We start from the raw sequence: 20,308 nt of genomic DNA on the forward strand, positions 1-20,308 counted from the left end.
GACCGCTGCCTCTTTTAAGGGGCGATTGAATGAAGATTTGAAGCAGAGAAGTGGAATTAGTTTTCGATTACTCCAGCAAAGAGTCAGCACAAACATGATGCTTTCTTTTCCTGCTGTAAACTATTCAATCTATGTAAATTAGAGATGTGTGCATCATTAAATCGATTAAACAGCAGCAACTTGGCTCAGAGTCTGAAGGTGGCGAGTCCCACTCCAGGACGAGACCATAACCGATATTCCAGTGCAGTACTGACAGGACTGCCGTACCCTTGGAGAAACTGCCTTTTGGATGAATTGTCAAACTGAAATACTGTCGACCCTGTTCTGGTGGTCCAGATGCATGTTACAAAAATCTCACTGAGCTTTCGCGAGGTGGCGGAAACATTCCTCTCTCGATGTATGACACCAAAAAGCAGCTAACTAGTCATTCATCTCTGTTGGTTTTGGGATCTTGCTCTGTACAAATTGGCTGCATATTTGCCTACCACCCAGAGGCACTGCTCTTCAATATAATTTATTGTGCAGGAAGTACTTTTGAGGGATGGAATAATATGAGCACAAGTCTTTCCCCGACAGTAGGTTAGCAGCTAGCTATTGTGGCAGATACAGGAACTCCTAAAGTAACAGATTTCAGCCTTGACTGGCAGTTTCACCTATTGATGCTCCAGCCACACCAAGCTCTTTAGGGCCAATGAGATAGATGAGGAAATCAATAATTCTACCCTCCCACTGGAAATTGAGCACTAGCTGAACGAACAACGCTAACGTATTGATGTTACCTTTTCTCCCAACAGTTCCAGAAATCTCCGCATCAGGAAATGCCCCCCGGATGTCGTCGGCAAGATTCTGATAGCGGGATTCGTACCCTCAGCCACCACTGCAATAAACAGAGCCAGTTTTGAACTACAGCAGACGTACTGACAATATCACATGACGTTAGTGCAATTAGCTGATTACTGTGTCACATGAAAGTAAAACTTCTCAGCACCTTACTGAGCCTCCTTGCTCTCTCAATCAACTCCTGAGATAGAATTCCAGTAGGTCCCCTGCTCACCCTGTAGTACAGATTGCAAACTTCCATGTCAGCTATGGCTCAATGGGCCGCACTCTCGCCCAAGTCTGAAAGTCTGAAGTTCAAGTCCCATCCAGAGACTTAAGCACTTAATCTAGGTTGAAACTCCAATGCAGGACTTGGGCATGCCGCGCTGCCAGAGGGTCAGGACGGAAGGCGCGCCGCACTATCGCAGTTGGAGGCAGTAACATTTGCGCACTGCGCAACACACTAAGGCTCCTTCGACAGTACCTTTCAAACCCATGACCTCCACCACCTAGAAGGACAAGGGCAGCAGATGCATGGGAACACCACCACCTGCATGTTCCCCTCCAAGCCACACACCATCCCGACTTGGAAATATATCCCTGCTCCTTCACTGTCACTGGGTCAAAATCCTGGAACTCCCTTCTACAAATTTTCAAATTCTCTCTGGCCACGGGAGAGGTACCAGAGGACTAGAGGACAGCGAATGTGGTACCATTATTCAAGACAGGTAGCAGGGATAAACCAGGTAATTACAGGCCGGTGAGTCTAACATCAGTGTTGGGAAAATATTGGAAAAAATTCTGAGGGACAGGATTAATCTCCACTTGGAGAGGCAGGGATTAATCAAGGACGGTCAGCATGGCTTTGTCAGGGGGAGATCGTGTCTAACTAACTTGATTGAATTTTTTGAGGCAGTGACTAGATGTGTAGATGAGGGTAAAATAGTTGATGTAGTCTGCATGGACTTCAGTAAGGCGTTTGATAAGGTCCCGTATGGGAGTTTAGTTAAGAAGGTAAGAGCCCATGGGATCCAGGGCAATTTGGCAAAATGGAGCCGAAATTGTTTTAGTGGCAGGAGGCAGAGGGTGATGGTCGAGGGTTGTTTTTGTGAGTGGAAGCCTGTGACCAGTGGTGTACCACAGGGATTGGTGCTGGGACCCTTGCTGTTTGTAGTGTACATTAATGATGTAGATGTGAATATAGGAGGTATGATCAGTAAGTTTGCAGATGACACGAAAATTGGTGATGTTGTAAATAGTGTGGAGGAAAGCCTTAGATTACAGGACGATGTAGATGGGCTGGTAAGATGGGCAGAGCAGTGGCAAATGGAATTTGATCCTGAGAAGTGTGAGGTGATGCATTTTGGGAGGACTAACAAGACAAGAGAATATACAATGGATGGTAGGATCCTAGGAAGTACAGAGGGTCAGAGGGACCTTGGTGTACTTGTCCATAGATCACTGAAGGCAGCACCACAGGTAGATAAGGTGGTTAGGAAGGCACATGGGATACTTGCCTTCATCAGCCGAGGCATAGAATATAAGAGCAGGGAGGTTATGATGGAGCTGTATAAAATGCTAGTTAGGCCACAGCTGGAGTACTGTGTACAGTTCTAGGCACTACACTATAGGAAGGATGTGATTGCGCTGGAAAGGGTGCAGAGGAGATTCACCAGGATGTTGCCTGGGCTGGAGCATTTCAGCTATAAAGACTGGAAAGGCTAGGGTTGTTTTCCGTAGAGCAGAGAAGGCTGAGGGGGGACCTGATTGAGGTATACAAAATTATGAGGGGCAATGATAGGTTAGATAGGAAGAAACTTTTTCCCTCAGTGGAGAGGTCAATAACCAGGGGGCAGAGATTTAAGGTAAGGGGCAGGAGGTTTAGAGGGGATTTCAGGAAACACTTTTTCATCCAGAGGGTGGTTGGAATCTGCAACACACCGCCTGGGGAGGTGGTAGAGGCAGGAACCCTCACAACATTTAAGTATATAGATGAGCACTTGAAACGCCATAACATACAAGGCTACGGGCTAAGTGCTGGAAAATGGGATTAGAATATATAGGTGCATGATGGCCGACACGGATACGATGGGCCAAAGGGCCTGTTTCGGTGCTGTATAACTATGACTCTCTCATCCCCAGAACTAATTTTAAAAATGATTACTGACGGAGCATTGACCTGTCAAAGGTGCCATCTTTCGGATAGGACATTAAACCGAGGACGCCCCATCAGTTGGACGCATAGGATCCCATGACACTACCCAAAAAGCAGCAGGGGAGTTCTCCCTGGTGTCCTGGCTTATATTTACCCCTCAATCAACATCACTAAAGTGTGTGTAGCTGGTCATTACTCTGTGTAATCTTGCTGTGCTAACATTGGCTGCCATGTTTTCTATTACAACAATAACCCCACTTCTAACGTACTTATTGTGACGCACTTTGGGATATCTTGAGGAAGTGAAAGGTGCTATATAAATGCAAGCTTTTTCTTTCTGAATTTAAGCCAACTCCATCTTATCCAGGGACCAAAGTGAACCTGGCAATGTGACGTAAATCAAGAGAATAAAAATTTGGTAATCTGCCCATTAAAGTATCTGCATTCCCATTTGATAAAAGGTTTCCAGGATTTAAAGTTTTAGAAACTAAAGATATTGACAACACACAACATATCAGGATTACTTCTGTTATCCAAAGGGATTAAGGGATCTGGGCCAAGGCAGGTATATGGAGTTAGGTTGCCGATCAGTCGTGATCTCACTGAATGGCAGGACAGACTCAAAGCACTGAATTTTCTACACATGTTCCTATGTTCATATCATAAATAGGAGTAGGCCATGTGGCCCATCGAGCCTGCTTCGCCATTTAATAAGACCATGGCTGATCTAATTGTGGCCTTAACTCCACTTTCCTGTCTATCCCCCATAACCCTCAACTCCCTTGTAGATCAAAAATCTGTAACTCAGTCCTGAACATATTCAATGACCCAGCCTACACTGCTCTCTAGGGAAGAGATCTCCAAAGATTAACAACCATTCGACCCTCAGAAGAAATTCCTCCTCATCTCCATCTTAAAAAGGGAGATCCTTTATTTTGAAGTTGCGCCCCCTGGTTCTAGATTCCCCAACAGGGAAACATCCTCTCAGCAGCTACCCTGTCAGGCCTCCTTAGAATCTTATATATTTCAATAAGATCGCCTCTCATTCTTCTAAACTCCAATGAGTAGAGGCCCAACCTGCTCAACCTTTCCTCATAAGACAACCCCTCATCTCAGCAATCAGTCTAATGAAGCTTCTCTGAACTGCCTCCAATGTAAGTATATCCCTCCTTAAGTAAGGAGACAAAAACTGTACGCAGTACTCTAGGTGCAGTCTCACCAATGCCCTGGACAGTTGCAGCAAGACTTCCCTACTTTTATACTCCACCCCCTTGCAATAAATACCAACATTCCATTTGGCTTCCTAATTACTTGCTATACATACATACTAACATTCTGATTCATGCACAAGGATGTTCTTAAGCTTTTAACTTTTTTCCAGCCCCAATTTCCCCTTCCTGGGGATTCTCTTGTCTCAGTGGATATTCATCAGACTTAAGTCCAGGCAGTAAGCCCCAGCAAGTCATTGAACCATGGCACCTTGTCCTCACACATAGAGACTTCCATCAGGCACTCCGGATTAATGACCTTTAATCAGAACTGAGACCAAGCTAACCAATGGGTTCTTTCCCCAAAAGCATCAACTGCAACTCAATCCATAATTAACTGTTCAGCAAAGAAAGGAATGCCATTTAATTCTTTCTTTTCTTTCTTTTGGGCCTCCTTATCTCGAGAGACAATGGATACGCGCCTGGAGGTGGTCAGTGGTTTGTGAAGCAGCGCCTGGAGTGGCTATAAAGGCCAATTCTGGAGTGACAGGCTCTTCCACAGGTGCTGCAGAGAAATTTGTTTGTTGGGGCTGTTGCACAGTTGGCTCTCCCCTTGCGCCTCTGTCTTTTTTCCTGCCAACTACTAAGTCTCTTCGACTCGATTCACACTGTACAAATATCTCAAAACCCACTGAGAAATCCAGTGTACGACATATTACAGACCATAACCAACCTCAAACACTGCTCCCCTGGCTTAGCGTAAATTCTCTAAAAAAAACAAGAACAAACCCAATGCGTCATGACCCAGTTGTTAAGCCAATCACAGTTGCCCAGAGAACTGTAGCTAATTTTCATTCCTCCACTCCCCCAAATACTGAGATGAACCCTAACTCAGCAATCCTGAGGACGCCTCTCAGTCTTGGGGGGAATTAAGGCATATTTATTTGCTGTCTCTTCATGAGCTGTGTGCAGAGAAATGCAAATATAAACCCACATCCCAAAACCCTATCACCCAGCAACTCATCACATCAATACAGTGTTTTCACTCGACCTCCCTCCCATAGGCATTTCTCAGACTGCACGACATGCCTCAAAAATCCTGTTTTCCAGTCAGCTATTGAAAACAACTTCTAATGCTGTCAGGCAACTAAAGTAACATCACAGTGATGTCATGTAAGCTTTGTTATTTTGCTGGAAATTTTCACTCTCCTCCCCCGCACTATTTGTTAGGTGAGGGCAGGTGACAGGCCCCCTGGGCTTCTGCTGCACTCTAAACAATGACAAAGAAAGCACCTGCCCGCCAACTCATCCCCTCCCTGTATTCTTCCAAGTCTCAACAAATGGATAATCAAGACAGAGAAACAGCCTGGTCACCAGCACAATTCAGAACCAAACGGCTGCATTCAAGAGGGGACTTATGTTAGACCTCAGGAGAGGGAGAATTGGCCTGTCTAATTTTAATGGTAGTGATGTCAAGCAATGAGATGCCAATTCAAAACAAAGAATTAAAAATTAAATAAAAACAATTCAATTGTATAGAACTTTGGTTAGACTGCACCTGGAGTACTGTGTGCAGTTTTGGTCCCTTTACCTTAGGAACGATATTATTGCCATAGAGGGAGTGCAACAAAGGTTCACCAGATTTGTTCCCGGGATGGCGGGACTGTCCTATGAAGAGAGATTGGGGAAACTGGGCCTGTATTCTCTAGAGTTTCAATGAATGAGAGGTGATCTCATTGAAACTTACAAAATCCTTAAAAGGATAGACAGGGTAGATGCAGCTAAGATGTTGCCCCTGGTTGGGGAGTCTAGAATCGGGAGACACAATTTCAAAATAAGGGGGGAGACACAATTTCAAAATAAGGGGGAAGTCACTTAGGACAGAGATGAGGAGAATTTTCTTTACTCAGAGGGTTGTGAATCTTTGGAATTCTCTACCCCAGAGGGCTGTGGAAGCTCAGTCACTGAGTATGTTTAAAGCAGAGATTGACAGATTTCTAAATACCAATGACATAAGGGGATATGAGGATAGTGTGGGATAAAGGCATTGAAGTGGATGATGATCCATGATCGTATTGAATGGTGGGGCAGGCTCGATGGGCTGAATGGCCTATTCCTGCTCCTATTTCACTTTCCGGTTGTTTTGTTGACTAGCTAAAGTCTGTGAGCTTTGGTTACCAATCCTCCTGCCACTTCCCAGTCACCTCATCAAAACAGCAACAACTCCAGAACAAGGCAGAATAACAGGTCCTGCAATAGATGACAACCTAAAAAATATTTCAAAATGCACTTGAATTGTCATAACCTGCAGGGCTCCTGATCAAAACACCCACAACTCGGTCTGCACCCGAACCCTCCCCCCACCGGCCCACCCCCCATTAAAGCCTGGCTCGGGTATAAAATTAAAACCCAATCCAGGCCTGACCCGATCACAGCCAACCCAAACCGAATGCTGGAGTCGGAATTACAACCCAACCCCAACATGTGTCATCGGGTCTAGCTGAGTAACCAGGCTTTACTTCCAGGGTTGCCCCCGCCCCCGGTCCCCACTCCACCTTAATGCCCCCGACCCCCGCGATTCCCACGCAACCCCCCCCCCCACACACCTCGTACACGCTCCTCACCCCGGTTCCCGCTCCCCCTCTGCTTACCCCCCACCCCCAACATTATGCCTCTCATCATCCTCCCCCAACCTGCACCCCCCTCCATTGTCCCCCTCTCCTCTTCCCCCCCCCCTCCTCCTCTCTACCCTCCCCATTCCCCCTCCCCACTCCCTCTTCCTTCCACTTCTCCCCCCCCCCCAACTTCCTTCCACTGCCCCCTCCCTCCCTCTTCCTTCCACTGACCCCCTCCCTCTTCCTTCCACTGACCCCCCCCCCTCTTCCTTCCACTCCTCCCCCCTCCCCTCCCTCTTCCTTCCACTTGCCCCCACCCCTCCCTCCCACTTGCCCCCACCCCTCCCTCCTCCCTCCTCCCCCTCCTCCTTCCACTTCCCCCCCGCCCTCTTCCCTCCCTCCTCCTTCCACTTTCCCCCCCGCCCTCTTCCCTCCCTCCTCCTTCCACTTTCCCCCCCGCCCTCTTCCCTCCCTCCTCCTTCCACTTTCCCCCCCGCCCTCTTCCCTCCCTCCTCCTTCCACTTTCCCCCCCACCTCCCACCCCCTCCCTCCTCCTTCCACTTTCCCCCCACCTCCCACCCCCTCCCTCTTCCTTCCACTTTCCCCCCCACCTCCCACCCCCTCCCTCTTTCTTCCACTTTCCCCCCCACCCTCTTCCTTCCACTTTCCCCCCCACCCTCTTCCTTCCACTTCTCCCCCCCCCCCACCCTCTTCCTTCCACTTCTCCCCCCCCCCCCACCCTCTTCCTTCCACTTCTCCCCCCCCCCCACCCTCTTCCATCCACTTCTCCCCCCCCCCCACCCTCTTCCATCCACTTCTCCCCCCCCCCACCCTCTTCCATCCACTTCTCCCCCCCCACCCTCTTCCATCCACTTTTTCCCCCCCCCCACCCTCTTCCATCCACTTTCCCCCCCCCCACCCTCTTCCATCCACTTCCCCCCCCCCCCCCCCCACCCTCTTCCATCCACTTTTCCCCCCCACCCCACCCTCTTTCTGCCTGTTCAAGCACTCCTCCCGCTCTTGCACCTCCACACGCCCCCGCCGCCGCCTCCTCTCCCCGGTTTCCCCCCCCTCCCCTACTCCTCTCCCCGGTTCCTCCCTCCCCTCTCCCCGGTTACTCCCCTCCCCCTCCCCTCTCTCCCCGGTTTCTCCCCCCCTTCCTCCACTCCCCCCGGTTTCTCCCTCCCCTCTCTCCCCGGTTTCTCCCCCCCTTCCTCCACTCCCCCCGGTTTCTCCCCCCCCTCCTCCCCTCGGTTTCTCCCTCCCCTCCTCTCTCCCCGGTTTCTACCACCCCCCCTCCCCCACTCTCTCCCCAGTTCCTCCTCCCCCCCCCTCTCTCCCCAGTTCCTCCTCCCCCCCCCTCTCTCCCCAGATCCTCCTCTCCCCCCCCCTCCCCAGTTCCTCCTTCCCCCCCCTCTCTCCCCAGTTCCTCCTGCCCCCCCCTCTCCCCAGTTCCTCCTGCCCCCCCCTCTCTCCCCAGTTCCTCCTGCCCCCCCCTCTCTCCCCAGTTCCTCCTGCCCCCCCCTCTCTCCCCAGTTCCTCCTGCCCCCCCCCTCTCTCCCCAGTTCCCCCCTCCCCTCCCCTCGCCCCAGTTCCCCCGTCCCCCCAGTTCCTCCCTCCACCTCCCCCCCGTTCCTCCCCCCCCTCTCTCCCCAGTTCCTCCACCCCCACCGTTCCTCCCCCGTTCCTCCTCACCCCCCTCCCCCCAGTTCCTCCCCGCCCCCTCTCCCCAGTTCCTCCCCCCCCCTCTCCTCTGTCTTCCCCCCCCCCCCCACTCTCCCCAGTTCCCCCCCCCCCCCACTCTCCCCAGTTCCTCCCCCCCCACTCTCCCCAGTTCCTCCCCCCCCTCTCCTCTCTCTTCCCCCCCCCCCCCACTCTCCCCAGTTCCCCCCCCCCACTCTCCCCAGTTCCTCCCCCCCACACTCTCCTCTCTCTTCCCCCCCCCCCCACTCTCCCCAGTTCCCCCCCCCACTCTCCCCAGTTCCCCCCCCACTCTCCCCAGTTCTCCCCCCCCCCCGCTCTCCCCAGTTCCTCCCCCCCCCCCGCTCTCCCCAGTTCCTCCCCCCCCCCCCGCTCTCCCCAGTTCCTCCCCCCCCCCGCTCTCCCCAGTTCCTCCCCCCCCCCGCTCTCCCCAGTTCCTCCCCCCCCCCGCTCTCCCCAGTTCCTCCCCCCCCCCGCTCTCCCCAGTTCCTCCACCCCCACCGTTCCTCCCCCGTTCCTCCTCCCCCACTCCCCCCAGTTCCTCCCCCCCCGCTCTCCCCAGTTCCTCCACCCCCACCGTTCCTCCCCCGTTCCTCCTCCCCCCCTCCCCCCAGTTCCTCCCCGCCCCCTCTCCCCAGTTCCTCCCCCGCCCCCTCTCCCCAGTTCCTCCCCCCCCCCTCCTCTCTCTTCCCCCCCCACTCTCCCCAGTTCCCCCCCCCCACTCTCCCCAGTTCCTCCACCCCCACCGTTACTCCCCCGTTCCTCCTCCCCCCCTCCCCCCAGTTCCTCCCCGCCCCCTCTCCCCAGTTCCTCCCCCCCCCTCCTCTCTCTTCCCCCCCCCCCCCCAGTTCCTCCCCGCCCCCTCTCCCCAGTTCCTCCCCCGCCCCCTCTCCCCAGTTCCTCCCCCCCCCCTCCTCTCTCTTCCCCCCCCACTCTCCCCAGTTCCCCCCCCCCACTCTCCCCAGTTCCTCCACCCCCCCTCCCCCCAGTTCCTCCCCGCCCCCTCTCCCCAGTTCCTCCCCCCCCCTCCTCTCTCTTCCCCCCCCCCCCACTCTCCCCAGTTCCCCCCCCCCCCACTCTCCCCAGTTCCCCCCCCCCCCACTCTCCCCAGTTCCCCCCCCCCCCACTCTCCCCAGTTCCCCCCCCCCCACTCTCCCCAGTTCCTCCCCCCCCCACTCTCCCCAGTTCCTCCCCCCCCCACTCTCCCCAGTTCCTCCCCCCCCCACTCTCCCCAGTTCCCCCCCCCCACTCTCCCCAGTTCCCCCCCCCCACTCTCCCCAGTTCCCCCCCCCCCACTCTCCCCAGTTCCCCCCCCCCACTCTCCCCAGTTCCCCACCCCCCACTCTCCCCAGTTCCCCACCCCCCACTCTCCCCAGTTCCCCCCCCCCACTCTCCCCAGTTCCTCCCCCCCCACTCTCCCCAGTTCCTCCCCCCCCCCTCCTCCTCTCTCTTCCCCCCCCCACTCTCCCCAGTTCCTGCCCCCCCTCTCCTCTCTCTTCCCCCCCCCCTCTCCCCAGTTCCTCCCCCCCCCTCTCCCCAGTTCCTCCCCCCCCCACTCTCCCCAGTTCCTCCCCCCCCCCCACTCTCCCCAGTTCCTCCCCCCCCCCACTCTCCCCAGTTTCCTCCCCCCCCCCCCACTCTCCCCAGTTTCCTCCCCCCCCCCCCACTCTCCCCAGTTTCCTCCCCCCCCCCCCACTCTCCCCAGTTTCCTCCCCCCCCCACTCTCCCCAGTTCCTCCCCCCCCCCCACTCTCCCCAGTTCCTCCCCCCCCCCCACTCTCCCCAGTTCCTCCCCCCCCCCACTCTCCCCAGTTCCTCCCCCCCCCCCACTCTCCCCAGTTCCTCCCCCCCACCCACTCTCCCCAGTTCCTCCCCCCCCCCCCCACTCTCCCCAGTTTCCTCCCCCCCCCCCCACTCTCCCCAGTTTCCTCCCCCCCCCCCACTCTCCCCAGTTTCCTCCCCCCCCCACTCTCCCCAGTTTCCTCCCCCCCCCACTCTCCCCAGTTTCCTCCCCCCCCCCACTCTCCCCAGTTTCCTCCCCCCCCCACTCTCCCCAGTTTCCTCCCCCCCCACTCTCCCCAGTTTCCTCCCCCCCCACTCTCCCCAGTTTCCTCCCCCCCCACTCTCCCCAGTTCCTCCCCCCCACTCTCCCCAGTTCCTCCCCCCCACTCTCCCCAGTTCCTCCCCCCCTCTCTCCCCAGTTCCTCCCCCCCTCTCTCCCCAGTTCCTCCCCCCCTCTCTCCCCAGTTCCTCTCTCCCCCCCCCTCTCTCCCCCTCCCCCCCCCTCTCTCCCCCTCCCCTCCCCAGTTCCTCTCTCTCTTTCCCCCCCTCTCTCCCCAGTTCCTCCCTCTCTTTCCCCCCCTCTCTCCCCAGTTCCTCCCTCTCTTTCCCCCCCTCTCTCCCCAGTTCCTCTCTCTTTCCCCCCCTCTCTCCCCAGTTCCTCTCTCTCTCTTTCCCCCCCTCTCTCCTCCACTCTCCCCAGTTCCTCCACCCTCTCTAGTTCCTCTCTCCCCCCCCCTCTCTCCCCAGTTCCTCTCTCTCCCCCCCCTCTCTCCCCAGTTCCTCTCTCCCCCCCCCCCTCTCCCCCCAGTTCCTCTCTCTCCCCCCCCCCCTCTCCCCCCAGTTCCTCTCTCTCCCCCCCCCCCTCTCCCCCCAGTTCCTCTCTCTCCCCCCCCCCCCTCCCCCCAGTTCCTCTCTCCCCCCCCCCCTCTCCCCCCAGTTCCTCTCTCTCCCCCCCCCCCTCTCCCCCCAGTTCCTCTCTCCCCCCCCCCTCTCCCCCCAGTTCCTCTCTCTCCCCCCCCCCCTCTCCCCCCAGTTCCTCTCTCTCCCCCCCCTCTCTCCCCAGTTCCTCTCTCTCCCCCCCCCTCTCCCCAGTTCCTCTCTCTCCCCCCCCCTCTCTCCCCAGTTCCTCTCTCTCCCCCCCCCTCTCTCCCCAGTTCCTCTCTCTCCCCCCCCCTCTCCCCAGTTCCTCTCTCCCCCCCCCTCCCCAGTTCCTCTCTCCCCCCCCCTCCCCAGTTCCTCTCTCTCCCCCCCCCCTCTCTCCCCAGTTCCTCTCTCTCCCCCCCCCCCTCTCCCCAGTTCCTCTCTCTCCCCCCCCCCTCTCTCCCCAGTTCCTCTCTCTCCCCCCCCCTCTCTCCCCAGTTCCTCTCTCTCCCCCCCCCCTCTCCCCAGTTCCTCTCTCTCTTTCCCCCCCCTCTCTCCTCCACTCTCCCCAGTTCCTCTCTCTCCCCCCCCCCTCTCTCCCCAGTTCCTCTCTCTCCCCCCCCCTCTCTCCCCAGTTCCTCTCTCTCCCCCCCCCTCTCCCCAGTTCCTCTCTCTCTTTCCCCCCCCTCTCTCCTCCACTCTCCCCAGTTCCTCTGTCTCCCCCCCCCCACTCTCCCCAGTTCCTCCCCCCCCCCACTCTCCCCAGTTCCTCCCCCCCCCGCTCTCCCCAGTTCCTCCCCCCCCCCGCTCTCCCCAGTTCCTCCCCCCCCCCGCTCTCCCCAGTTCCTCCCCCCCCCCGCTCTCCCCAGTTCCTCCCCCCCCCCGCTCTCCCCAGTTCCTCCCCCCCCCCCGCTCTCCCCAGTTCCTCCCCCCCCGCTCTCCCCAGTTCCTCCACCCCCACCGTTCCTCCTCCCCCCCTCCCCCCAGTTCCTCCCCCCCCGCTCTCCCCAGTTCCTCCACCCCCACCGTTCCTCCCCCGTTCCTCCTCCCCCCCTCCCCCCAGTTCCTCCCCGCCCCCTCTCCCCAGTTCCTCCCCCGCCCCCTCTCCCCAGTTCCTCCCCCCCCCCTCCTCTCTCTTCCCCCCCCACTCTCCCCAGTTCCCCCCCCCACTCTCCCCAGTTCCTCCACCCCCACCGTTCCTCCCCCGTTCCTCCTCCCCCCCTCCCCCCAGTTCCTCCCCGCCCCCTCTCCCCAGTTCCTCCCCCCCCTCCTCTCTCTTCCCCCCCCCCCCCAGTTCCTCCCCGCCCCCTCTCCCCAGTTCCTCCCCCGCCCCCTCTCCCCAGTTCCTCCCCCCCCCCTCCTCTCTCTTCCCCCCCCACTCTCCCCAGTTCCCCCCCCCCACTCTCCCCAGTTCCTCCACCCCCACCGTTCCTCCTCCCCCCCTCCCCCCAGTTCCTCCCCCCCCCCTCCTCTCTCTTCCCCCCCCCCCCACTCTCCCCAGTTCTCCCCCCCCCCACTCTCCCCAGTTCCCCCCCCCCACTCTCCCCAGTTCCCCCCCCCCCCACTCTCCCCAGTTCCCCCACCCCCCACTCTCCCCAGTTCCCCCCCCCCACTCTCCCCAGTTCCCCCCCCCACTCTCCCCAGTTCCCCCCCCCCCACTCTCCCCAGTTCCCCCCCCCCCACTCTCCCCAGTTCCCCCCCCCCCACTCTCCCCAGTTCCCCCCCCCCCACTCTCCCCAGTTCCCCCCCCCCCACTCTCCCCAGTTCCCCCCCCCCACTCTCCCCAGTTCCCCCCCCCCACTCTCCCCAGTTCCCCCCCCCCCACTCTCCCCAGTTCCCCACCCCCCACTCTCCCCAGTTCCCCACCCCCCACTCTCCCCAGTTCCCCACCCCCCACTCTCCCCAGTTCCCCCGCCCCACTCTCCCCAGTTCCCCCGCCCCACTCTCCCCAGTTCCCCCCCCCCACTCTCCCCAGTTCCCCCCCCCACTCTCCCCAGTTCCTCCCCCCCCCCTCCTCCTCTCTCTTCCCCCCCCCCCACTCTCCCCAGTTCCTCCCCCCCCCCTCCTCCTCTCTCTTCCCCCCCCCCCACTCTCCCCAGTTCCTCCCCCCCCCCTCTCCTCTCTCTTCCCCCCCCCCCTCTCCCAGTTCCTCCCCCCCCCCCCTCTCCCCAGTTCCTCCCCCCCCCACTCTCCCTAGTTCCTCCCCCCCCCACTCTCCCCAGTTCCTCCCCCCCCCACTCTCCCCAGTTCCTCCCCCCCCCCTCCTCCTCTCTCTTCCCCCCCCCCCACTCTCCCCAGTTCCTCCCCCCCCCCTCTCCTCTCTCTTCCCCCCCCCCTCTCCCAGTTCCTCCCCCCCCCCCCTCTCCCCAGTTCCTCCCCCCCCCACTCTCCCCAGTTCCTCCCCCCCCCACTCTCCCCAGTTCCCCACCCCCCACTCTCCCCAGTTCCCCCGCCCCACTCTCCCCAGTTCCCCCCCCCCACTCTCCCCAGTTCCCCCCCCCACTCTCCCCAGTTCCTCCCCCCCCCCCTCCTCCTCTCTCTTCCCCCCCCCCCACTCTCCCCAGTTCCTCCCCCCCCCCTCCTCCTCTCTCTTCCCCCCCCCCCACTCTCCCCAGTTCCTCCCCCCCCCCTCTCCTCTCTCTTCCCCCCCCCCTCTCCCCAGTTCCTCCCCCCCCCCCTCTCCCCAGTTCCTCCCCCCCCCACTCTCCCCAGTTCCTCCCCCCCCCACTCTCCCCAGTTCCTCCCCCCCCCCCCTCCTCCTCTCTCTTCCCCCCCCCCCACTCTCCCCAGTTCCTCCCCCCCCCCCTCTCCTCTCTCTTCCCCTCCCCCTCTCCCCAGTTCCTCCCCCCCCCCCCTCTCCCCCAGTTCCTCCCCCCCCCACTCTCCCCAGTTCCTCCCCCCCCCACTCTCCCCAGTTCCTCCCCCCCCCACTCTCCCCAGTTCCTCCCCCCCCCCACTCTCCCCAGTTTCCTCCCCCCCCCACTCTCCCCAGTCCTCCTCCCCTACCCTCCCCCCCCACTCTCCCCAGTTCCTCCCCCCCCCCCCACTCTCCCCAGTTCCTCCCCCCCCCCACTCTCCCAGTTCCTCCCCCCCCCCCCACTCTCCCCAGTTCCTCCCCCCCCCCCCACTCTCCCCAGTTCCTCCCCCCCACCCACTCTCCCCAGTTCCTCCCCCCCCCCCCCACTCTCCCCAGTTCCTCCCCCCCCCCCCACTCTCCCCAGTTCCTCCCCCCCCCCCCCACTCTCCCCAGTTCCTCCCCCCCCCACTCTCCCCAGTTTCCTCCCCCCCCCACTCTCCCCAGTTTCCTCCCCCCCCACTCTCCCCAGTTTCCTCCCCCCCCCACTCTCCCCAGTTTCCTCCCCCCCCCCACTCTCCCCAGTTTCCTCCCCCCCCCCACTCTCCCCAGTTTCCTCCCCCCCCACTCTCCCCAGTTTCCTCCCCCCCCACTCTCCCCAGTTTCCTCCCCCCCCACTCTCCCCAGTTTCCTCCCCCCCCACTCTCCCCAGTTTCCTCCCCCCCCACTCTCCCCAGTTTCCTCCCCCCCCACTCTCCCCAGTTTCCTCCCCCCCCACTCTCCCCAGTTTCCTCCCCCCCCACTCTCCCAGTTTCCTCCCCCCCCCACTCTCCCCAGTTTCCTCCCCCCCCACTCTCCCCAGTTCCTCCCCCCCACTCTCCCCAGTTCCTCCCCCCCACTCTCCCCAGTTCCTCCCCCCCACTCTCCCCAGTTCCTCCCCCCCACTCTCCCCAGTTCCTCCCCCCCACTCTCCCCAGTTCCTCCCCCCCTCTCTCCCCAGTTCCTCCCCCCCTCTCTCCCCAGTTCCTCTCTCTCCCCCCCCCTCTCTCCCCCTCCCCCCCCCTCTCTCCCCCTCCCCCCCCCTCTCTCCCCAGTTCCTCTCTCTCTTTCCCCCCCTCTCCCCAGTTCCTCCCTCTCTTTCCCCCCCTCTCTCCCCAGTTCCTCTCTCTCTTTCCCCCCCTCTCTCCTCAGTTCCTCTCTCTCTTTCCCCCCCTCTCTCCCCAGTTCCTCTCTCTCTTTCCCCCCCTCTCTCCCCAGTTCCTCTCTCTCTTTCCCCCCCTCTCTCCCCAGTTCCTCTCTCTCTTTCCCCCCCTCTCTCCTCCACTCTCCCCAGTTCCTCCACCCTCTCTAGTTCCTCTCTCTCCCCCCCCCTCTCTCCCCAGTTCCTCTCTCTCCCCCCCCTCTCTCCCCAGTTCCTCTCTCTCCCCCCCCCCTCTCCCCCCAGTTCCTCTCTCTCCCCCCCCCCTCTCCCCCCAGTTCCTCTCTCTCCCCCCCCCCTCTCTCCCCAGTTCCTCTCTCTCCCCAGTTCCTCTCTCCCCAGTTCCTCTCTCTCCCCCCCCCTTTTCCCCAGTTCCTCTCTCCCCCCCCCTTTTCCCCAGTTCCTCTCTCTCCCCCCCCCTCTCTCCCCAGTTCCTCTCTCCCCCCCCCTCTCCCCAGTTCCTCTCTCTCCCCCCCCCTCTCCCCAGTTCCTCTCTCTCCCCCCCCCCTCTCCCCAGTTCCTCTCTCTCCCCCCCCCTCTCCCCAGTTCCTCTCTCTCCCCCCCCCTCTCCCCAGTTCCTCTCTCTCCCCCCCCCCCTCTCCCCAGTTCCTCTCTCCCCCCCCCTCCCCAGTTCCTCTCTCCCCCCCCCTCCCCAGTTCCTCTCTCTCCCCCCCCCCTCTCTCCCCAGTTCCTCTCTCTCCCCCCCCCCTCTCTCCCCAGTTCCTCTCTCCCCCCCCCTCCCCAGTTCCTCTCTCCCCCCCCCTCCCCAGTTCCTCTCTCTCCCCCCCCCTCCCCAGTTCCTCTCTCTCCCCCCCCCCTCTCTCCCCAGTTCCTCTCTCTCCCCCCCCCCTCTCTCCCCAGTTCCTCTCTCTCCCCCCCCCTCTCTCCCCAGTTCCTCTCTCCCCCCCCCTCTCCCCAGTTCCTCTCTCTCCCCCCCCCTCTCCCCAGTTCCTCTCTCTCCCCCCCCCTCCCCAGTTCCTCTCTCTCCCCCCCCCTCTCTCCCCAGTTCCTCTCTCTCCCCCCCCCCTCTCTCCCCAGTTCCTCTCTCTCCCCCCCTCTCTCCCCAGTTCCTCTCTCTCCCCCCCCCTCTCTCCTCAGTTCCTCTCTCTCCCCCCCCTCTCTCTTTCCCCCCCTCTCTCCTCCACTCTCCCCAGTTCCTCTGTCTCCCCCCCCCCCACTCTCCTCAGTTCCTCTCTCTCCCCCCCCCCTCTCTCTTTCCCCCCTCTCTCCTCCACTCTCCCCAGTTCCTCTGTCTCCCCCCCCCCACTCTCCTCAGTTCCTCTCTCTCCCCCCCCTCCTCTCTCCCCAGTTCCTCTCTCTCCCCCCCCTCCTCTCTCCCCAGTTCCTCTCTCTCCCCCCCCCTCTCCCCAGTTCCTCTCTCCCCCCCCTCTCCCCAGTTCCTCTCTCCCCCCCCCTCTCCCCAGTTCCTCTCTCCCCCCCCCTCTCCCCAGTTCCTCTCTCCCCCCCCCTCTCCCCAGTTCCTCTCTCTCCCCCCCCCCTCTCCCCAGTTCCTCTCTCTCCCCCACCTCTCCCCAGTTCCTCTCTCTCCCCCCCCCCTCTCCCCAGTTCCTCTCTTCCCCCCCCCCTCTCCCCAGTTCCTCTCTTCCCCCCCCCCTCTCCCCAGTTCCTCTCTTCCCCCCCCCCTCTCCCCAGTTCCTCTCTCCCCCCCCCCCCTCTCTCTCCCCAGTTCCTCTCTCCCCCCCCCCCCTCTCTCTCCCCAGTTCCTCTGTCTCCCCCCCCTCTCTCCCCAGTTCCTCTCTATCCCCCTCCCTCTCTCCCCAGTTCCTCTCTCTCTTTCCCCCCCTCTCTCCTCCACTCTCCCCAGTTCCTCTCTCTCCCCCCCCCCCCTCTCTCCCCAGTTCCTCTCTCTTCCCCCCCCCCCTCTCTCCCCAGTTCCTCTCTCTCCCCCCCCCCCTCTCTCCCCAGTTCCTCTCTCTCCCCCCCTCTCTCTCCCCAGTTCCTCTCTCTCCCCAGTTCCTCTCTCTCCCCAGTTCCTCTCTCTCCCCAGTTCCTCTCTCTCCCCAGTTCCTCTCTCTCCCCAGTTCCTCTCTCTCCCCAGTTCCTCTCTCTCCCCAGTTGCTCTCTCTCCCCAGTTGCTCTCTCTCCCCAGTTCCTCTCTCTCCCCAGTTCCTCTCTCTCCCCAGTTCCTCTCTCTCCCCAGTTCCTCTCTCTCCCCAGTTCCTCTCTCTCCCCAGTTCCTCTCTCTCCCCAGTTCCTCTCTCTCCCCAGTTCCCCTCTCTCCCCAGTTCCCCTCTCTCCCCAGTTCCCCTCTCTCCCCCCCCCCTCTCTCCCCAGTTCCTCTCTCTCCCCCCCCCCCCTCTCCCCAGTTCCTCTCTCTCCCCCCCCCCCTCTCCCCAGTTCCTCTCTCTCCCCTCCCCCTCTCCCCAGTTCCTCTCTCTCCCCCCCCCTCTCCCCAGTTCCTCTCTCTCCCCCCCCCCCCTCTCCCCAGTTCCTCTCTTCCCCCCCCCCCCCCTCTCCCAGTTCCTCTCTTCCCCCCCCCCCTCTCTCCCCAGTTCCTCTCTCTCCCCTCCCCCCCCTCTCTCTCCCCAGTTCCTCTCTATCCCCCTCCCTCTCTACCCAGTTCCTCTCTCTCTTTCCCCCCCTCTCTCCTCCACTCTCCCCAGTTCCTCTCTCTCCCCCCCCCCCCCCTCTCTCCCCAGTTCCTCTCTCCCCCCCCCCTCTCTCCCCAGTTCCTCTCTCCCCCCCCCCTCTCTCCCCAGTTCCTCTCTCCCCCCCCCCCTCTCTCCCCAGTTCCTCTCTCCCCCCCCCTCTCTCCCCAGTTCCTCTCTCTCCCCCCCCCTCTCTCCCCAGTTCCTCTCTCTCCCCCCCCCCCCCTCTCCCCAGTTCCTCTCTCTCCCCCCCCCCCCCTCTCCCAGTTCCTCTCTCTCCCCCCCCCCCCCTCTCCCCAGTTCCTCTCTCTCCCCCCCCCCCCTCTCCCCAGTTCCTCTCTCTCCCCCCCCCCCCTCTCCCCAGTTCCTCTCTCCCCCCCCCACCTCTCTCCCCAGTTCCTCTCTCTCCCCTCCCCCCCCTCTCTCTCCCCAGTTCCTCTGTCTCCCCCCCCTCTCTCCCCAGTTCCTCTCTATCCCCCTCCCTCTCTACCCAGTTCCTCTCTCTCTTTCCCCCCCTCTCCCCTCCACTCTCCCCAGTTCCTCTCTCTCCCCCCCCCCTCTCTCCCCAGTTCCTCTCTCCCCCCCCCTCTCTCCCCAGTTCCTCTCTCCCCCCCCCCCTCTCTCCCCAGTTCCTCTCTCCCCCCCCCCTCTCTCCCCCCCCCCTCTCTCCCCAGTTCCTCTCTCTCCCCCCCCCCTCTCCCAGTTCCTCTCTCTCCCCCCCCCCTCTCCCCAGTTCCTCTCTCTCCCCCCCCCCTCTCCCCAGTTCCTCTCTCTCTTTCCCCCCCTCTCTCCTCCACTCTCCCCAGTTCCTCTCTCTCCCCCCCCCCTCTCTCCCCAGTTCCTCTCTCCCCCCCCCTCTCTCCCCAGTTCCTCTCTCTCCCCCCCCCCCTCTCTCCCCAGTTCCTCTCTCTCCCCCCCCCTCTCTCCCCAGTTCCTCTCTCTCCCCCCCCCTCTCTCCCCAGTTCCTCTCTCTCCCCCCCCCTCTCTCCCCAGTTCCTCTCTCTCCCCCCCCCCTCTCTCCCCAGTTCCTCTCTCTCCCCCCCCCCCTCTCTCCCCAGTTCCTCTCTCTCCCCCCCCCTCTCTCCCCAGTTCCTCTCTCTCCCCAGTTCCTCTCTCTCCCCAGTTCCTCTCTCTCCCCAGTTCCTCTCTCTCCCCAGTTCCTCTCTCTCCCCAGTTCCTCTCTCCCCAGTTCCTTTCTCTCCCCCCCCCCTCTCTCCCCAGTTCCTCTCTCTCCCCCCCCTCTCTCCCCAGTTCCTCTCTCTCCCCCCCCCTCTCTCCCCAGTTCCTCTCTCACCCCCCCCCTCTCTCCCCAGTTCCTCTCTCCCCCCCCCCTCTCTCCCAGTTCCTCTCTCTCCCCCCCCCCCTCTCTCCCCAGTTCCTCTCTCTCCCCCCCCCTCTCTCCCCAGTTCCTCTCTCTCCCCCTCCCTCTCTCCCCAGTTCCTCTCTCTCCCCCCCCCCCCCTCTCTCCCCAGTTCCTCTCTCTCCCCCCCCCCCTCTCTCGCCAGTTCCTCTCTCTCCCCCCCCCCCTCTCCCCAGTTCCTCTCTCCCCCCCCCCCCCCTCTCCCCAGTTCCTCTCTCTCCCCCCCCCCCCTCTCCCCAGTTCCTCTCTCTCTCTCTCTCTCCCCCTCTCCCCAGTTCCTCTCTCTCTCTCTCTCTCTCCCCCTCTCCCCAGTTCCTCTCTCTCTCTCTCTCTCCCCCTCTCCCCAGTTCCTCCCTCTCTCTCTCTCTCTCTCCCCCTCTCCCCAGTTCCTCTCTCTCTCTCCCCCTCTCCCCAGTTCCTCTCTCTCTCTCTCCCCCTCTCCCCAGTTCCTCTCTCTCTCTCTCCCCCTCTCCCCAGTTCCTCTCTCTCTCTCCCCCTCTCCCCAGTTCCTCTCTCTCTCTCCCCCTCTCCCCAGTTCCTCTCTCTCTCTCCCCCTCTCCCCAGTTCCTCTCTCTCTCTCCCCCTCTCCCCAGTTCCTCTCTCTCTCTCTCCCCCTCTCCCCAGTTCCTCTCTCTCTATCCCCCCCTCTCTCCTCCACTCTCCCCAGTTCCTCTCTCTCCCCCCCCCCCTCTCTCCCCAGTTCCTCTCTCTCCCCCCCCCTCTCTCCCCAGTTCCTCTCTCCCCCCCCCCTCTCCCCAGTTCCTCTCTCTCCCCCCCCCCCTCTCCCCAGTTCCTCTCTCTCCCCCCCCACTCCCCAGTTCCTCTCTCTCCCCCCCCACTCCCCAGTTCCTCTCTCTCCCCCCCCCACTCCCCAGTTCCTCTCTCTCCCCCCCCCCCTCTCCCCAGTTCCTCTCTCTCTCTCTCCCCCTCCCCTCCCCCTCTCCCCAGTTCCTCTCTCTCTCTCTCTCCCCCTCTCCCCAGTTCCTCTCTCCCCCCCCCTCTCCCCCTCTCCCCAGTTCCTCTCTTCCCCCCCCCCCTCTCTCCCCCTCTCCCCAGTTCCTCTCTCTCCCCCTCTCCCCAGTTCCTCTCTCTCTCCCTCTCCCCAGTTCCTCTCTCTCTCCCTCTCCCCAGTTCCTCTCTCTCTCCCTCTCCCCCTCTCCCCAGTTCCTCTCTCTCTCTCCCCCTCTCCCCAGTTCCTCTCTCTCTA

General features: G+C 61.4%; 1 protein-coding gene across 1 annotated transcript in view; it reads right to left on the reverse strand.

The window, feature by feature from the left end:
* selenow2a (selenoprotein W, 2a) overlaps positions 1-20,308 on the reverse strand; it is a 37,869-nt gene that overhangs the window by 12,094 nt on the left and 5,467 nt on the right. The window contains exon 2 of the mRNA XM_068013680.1: positions 780-877. Coding sequence (XP_067869781.1) covers positions 780-877 — 98 coding nt within the window. The remainder of the gene's footprint in view (positions 1-779; positions 878-20,308) is intronic.

Source organism: Heterodontus francisci, chromosome 33 (assembly GCF_036365525.1).
Source record: "Heterodontus francisci isolate sHetFra1 chromosome 33, sHetFra1.hap1, whole genome shotgun sequence".
NCBI classification, from domain to species: Eukaryota; Metazoa; Chordata; class Chondrichthyes; order Heterodontiformes; family Heterodontidae; genus Heterodontus; species Heterodontus francisci.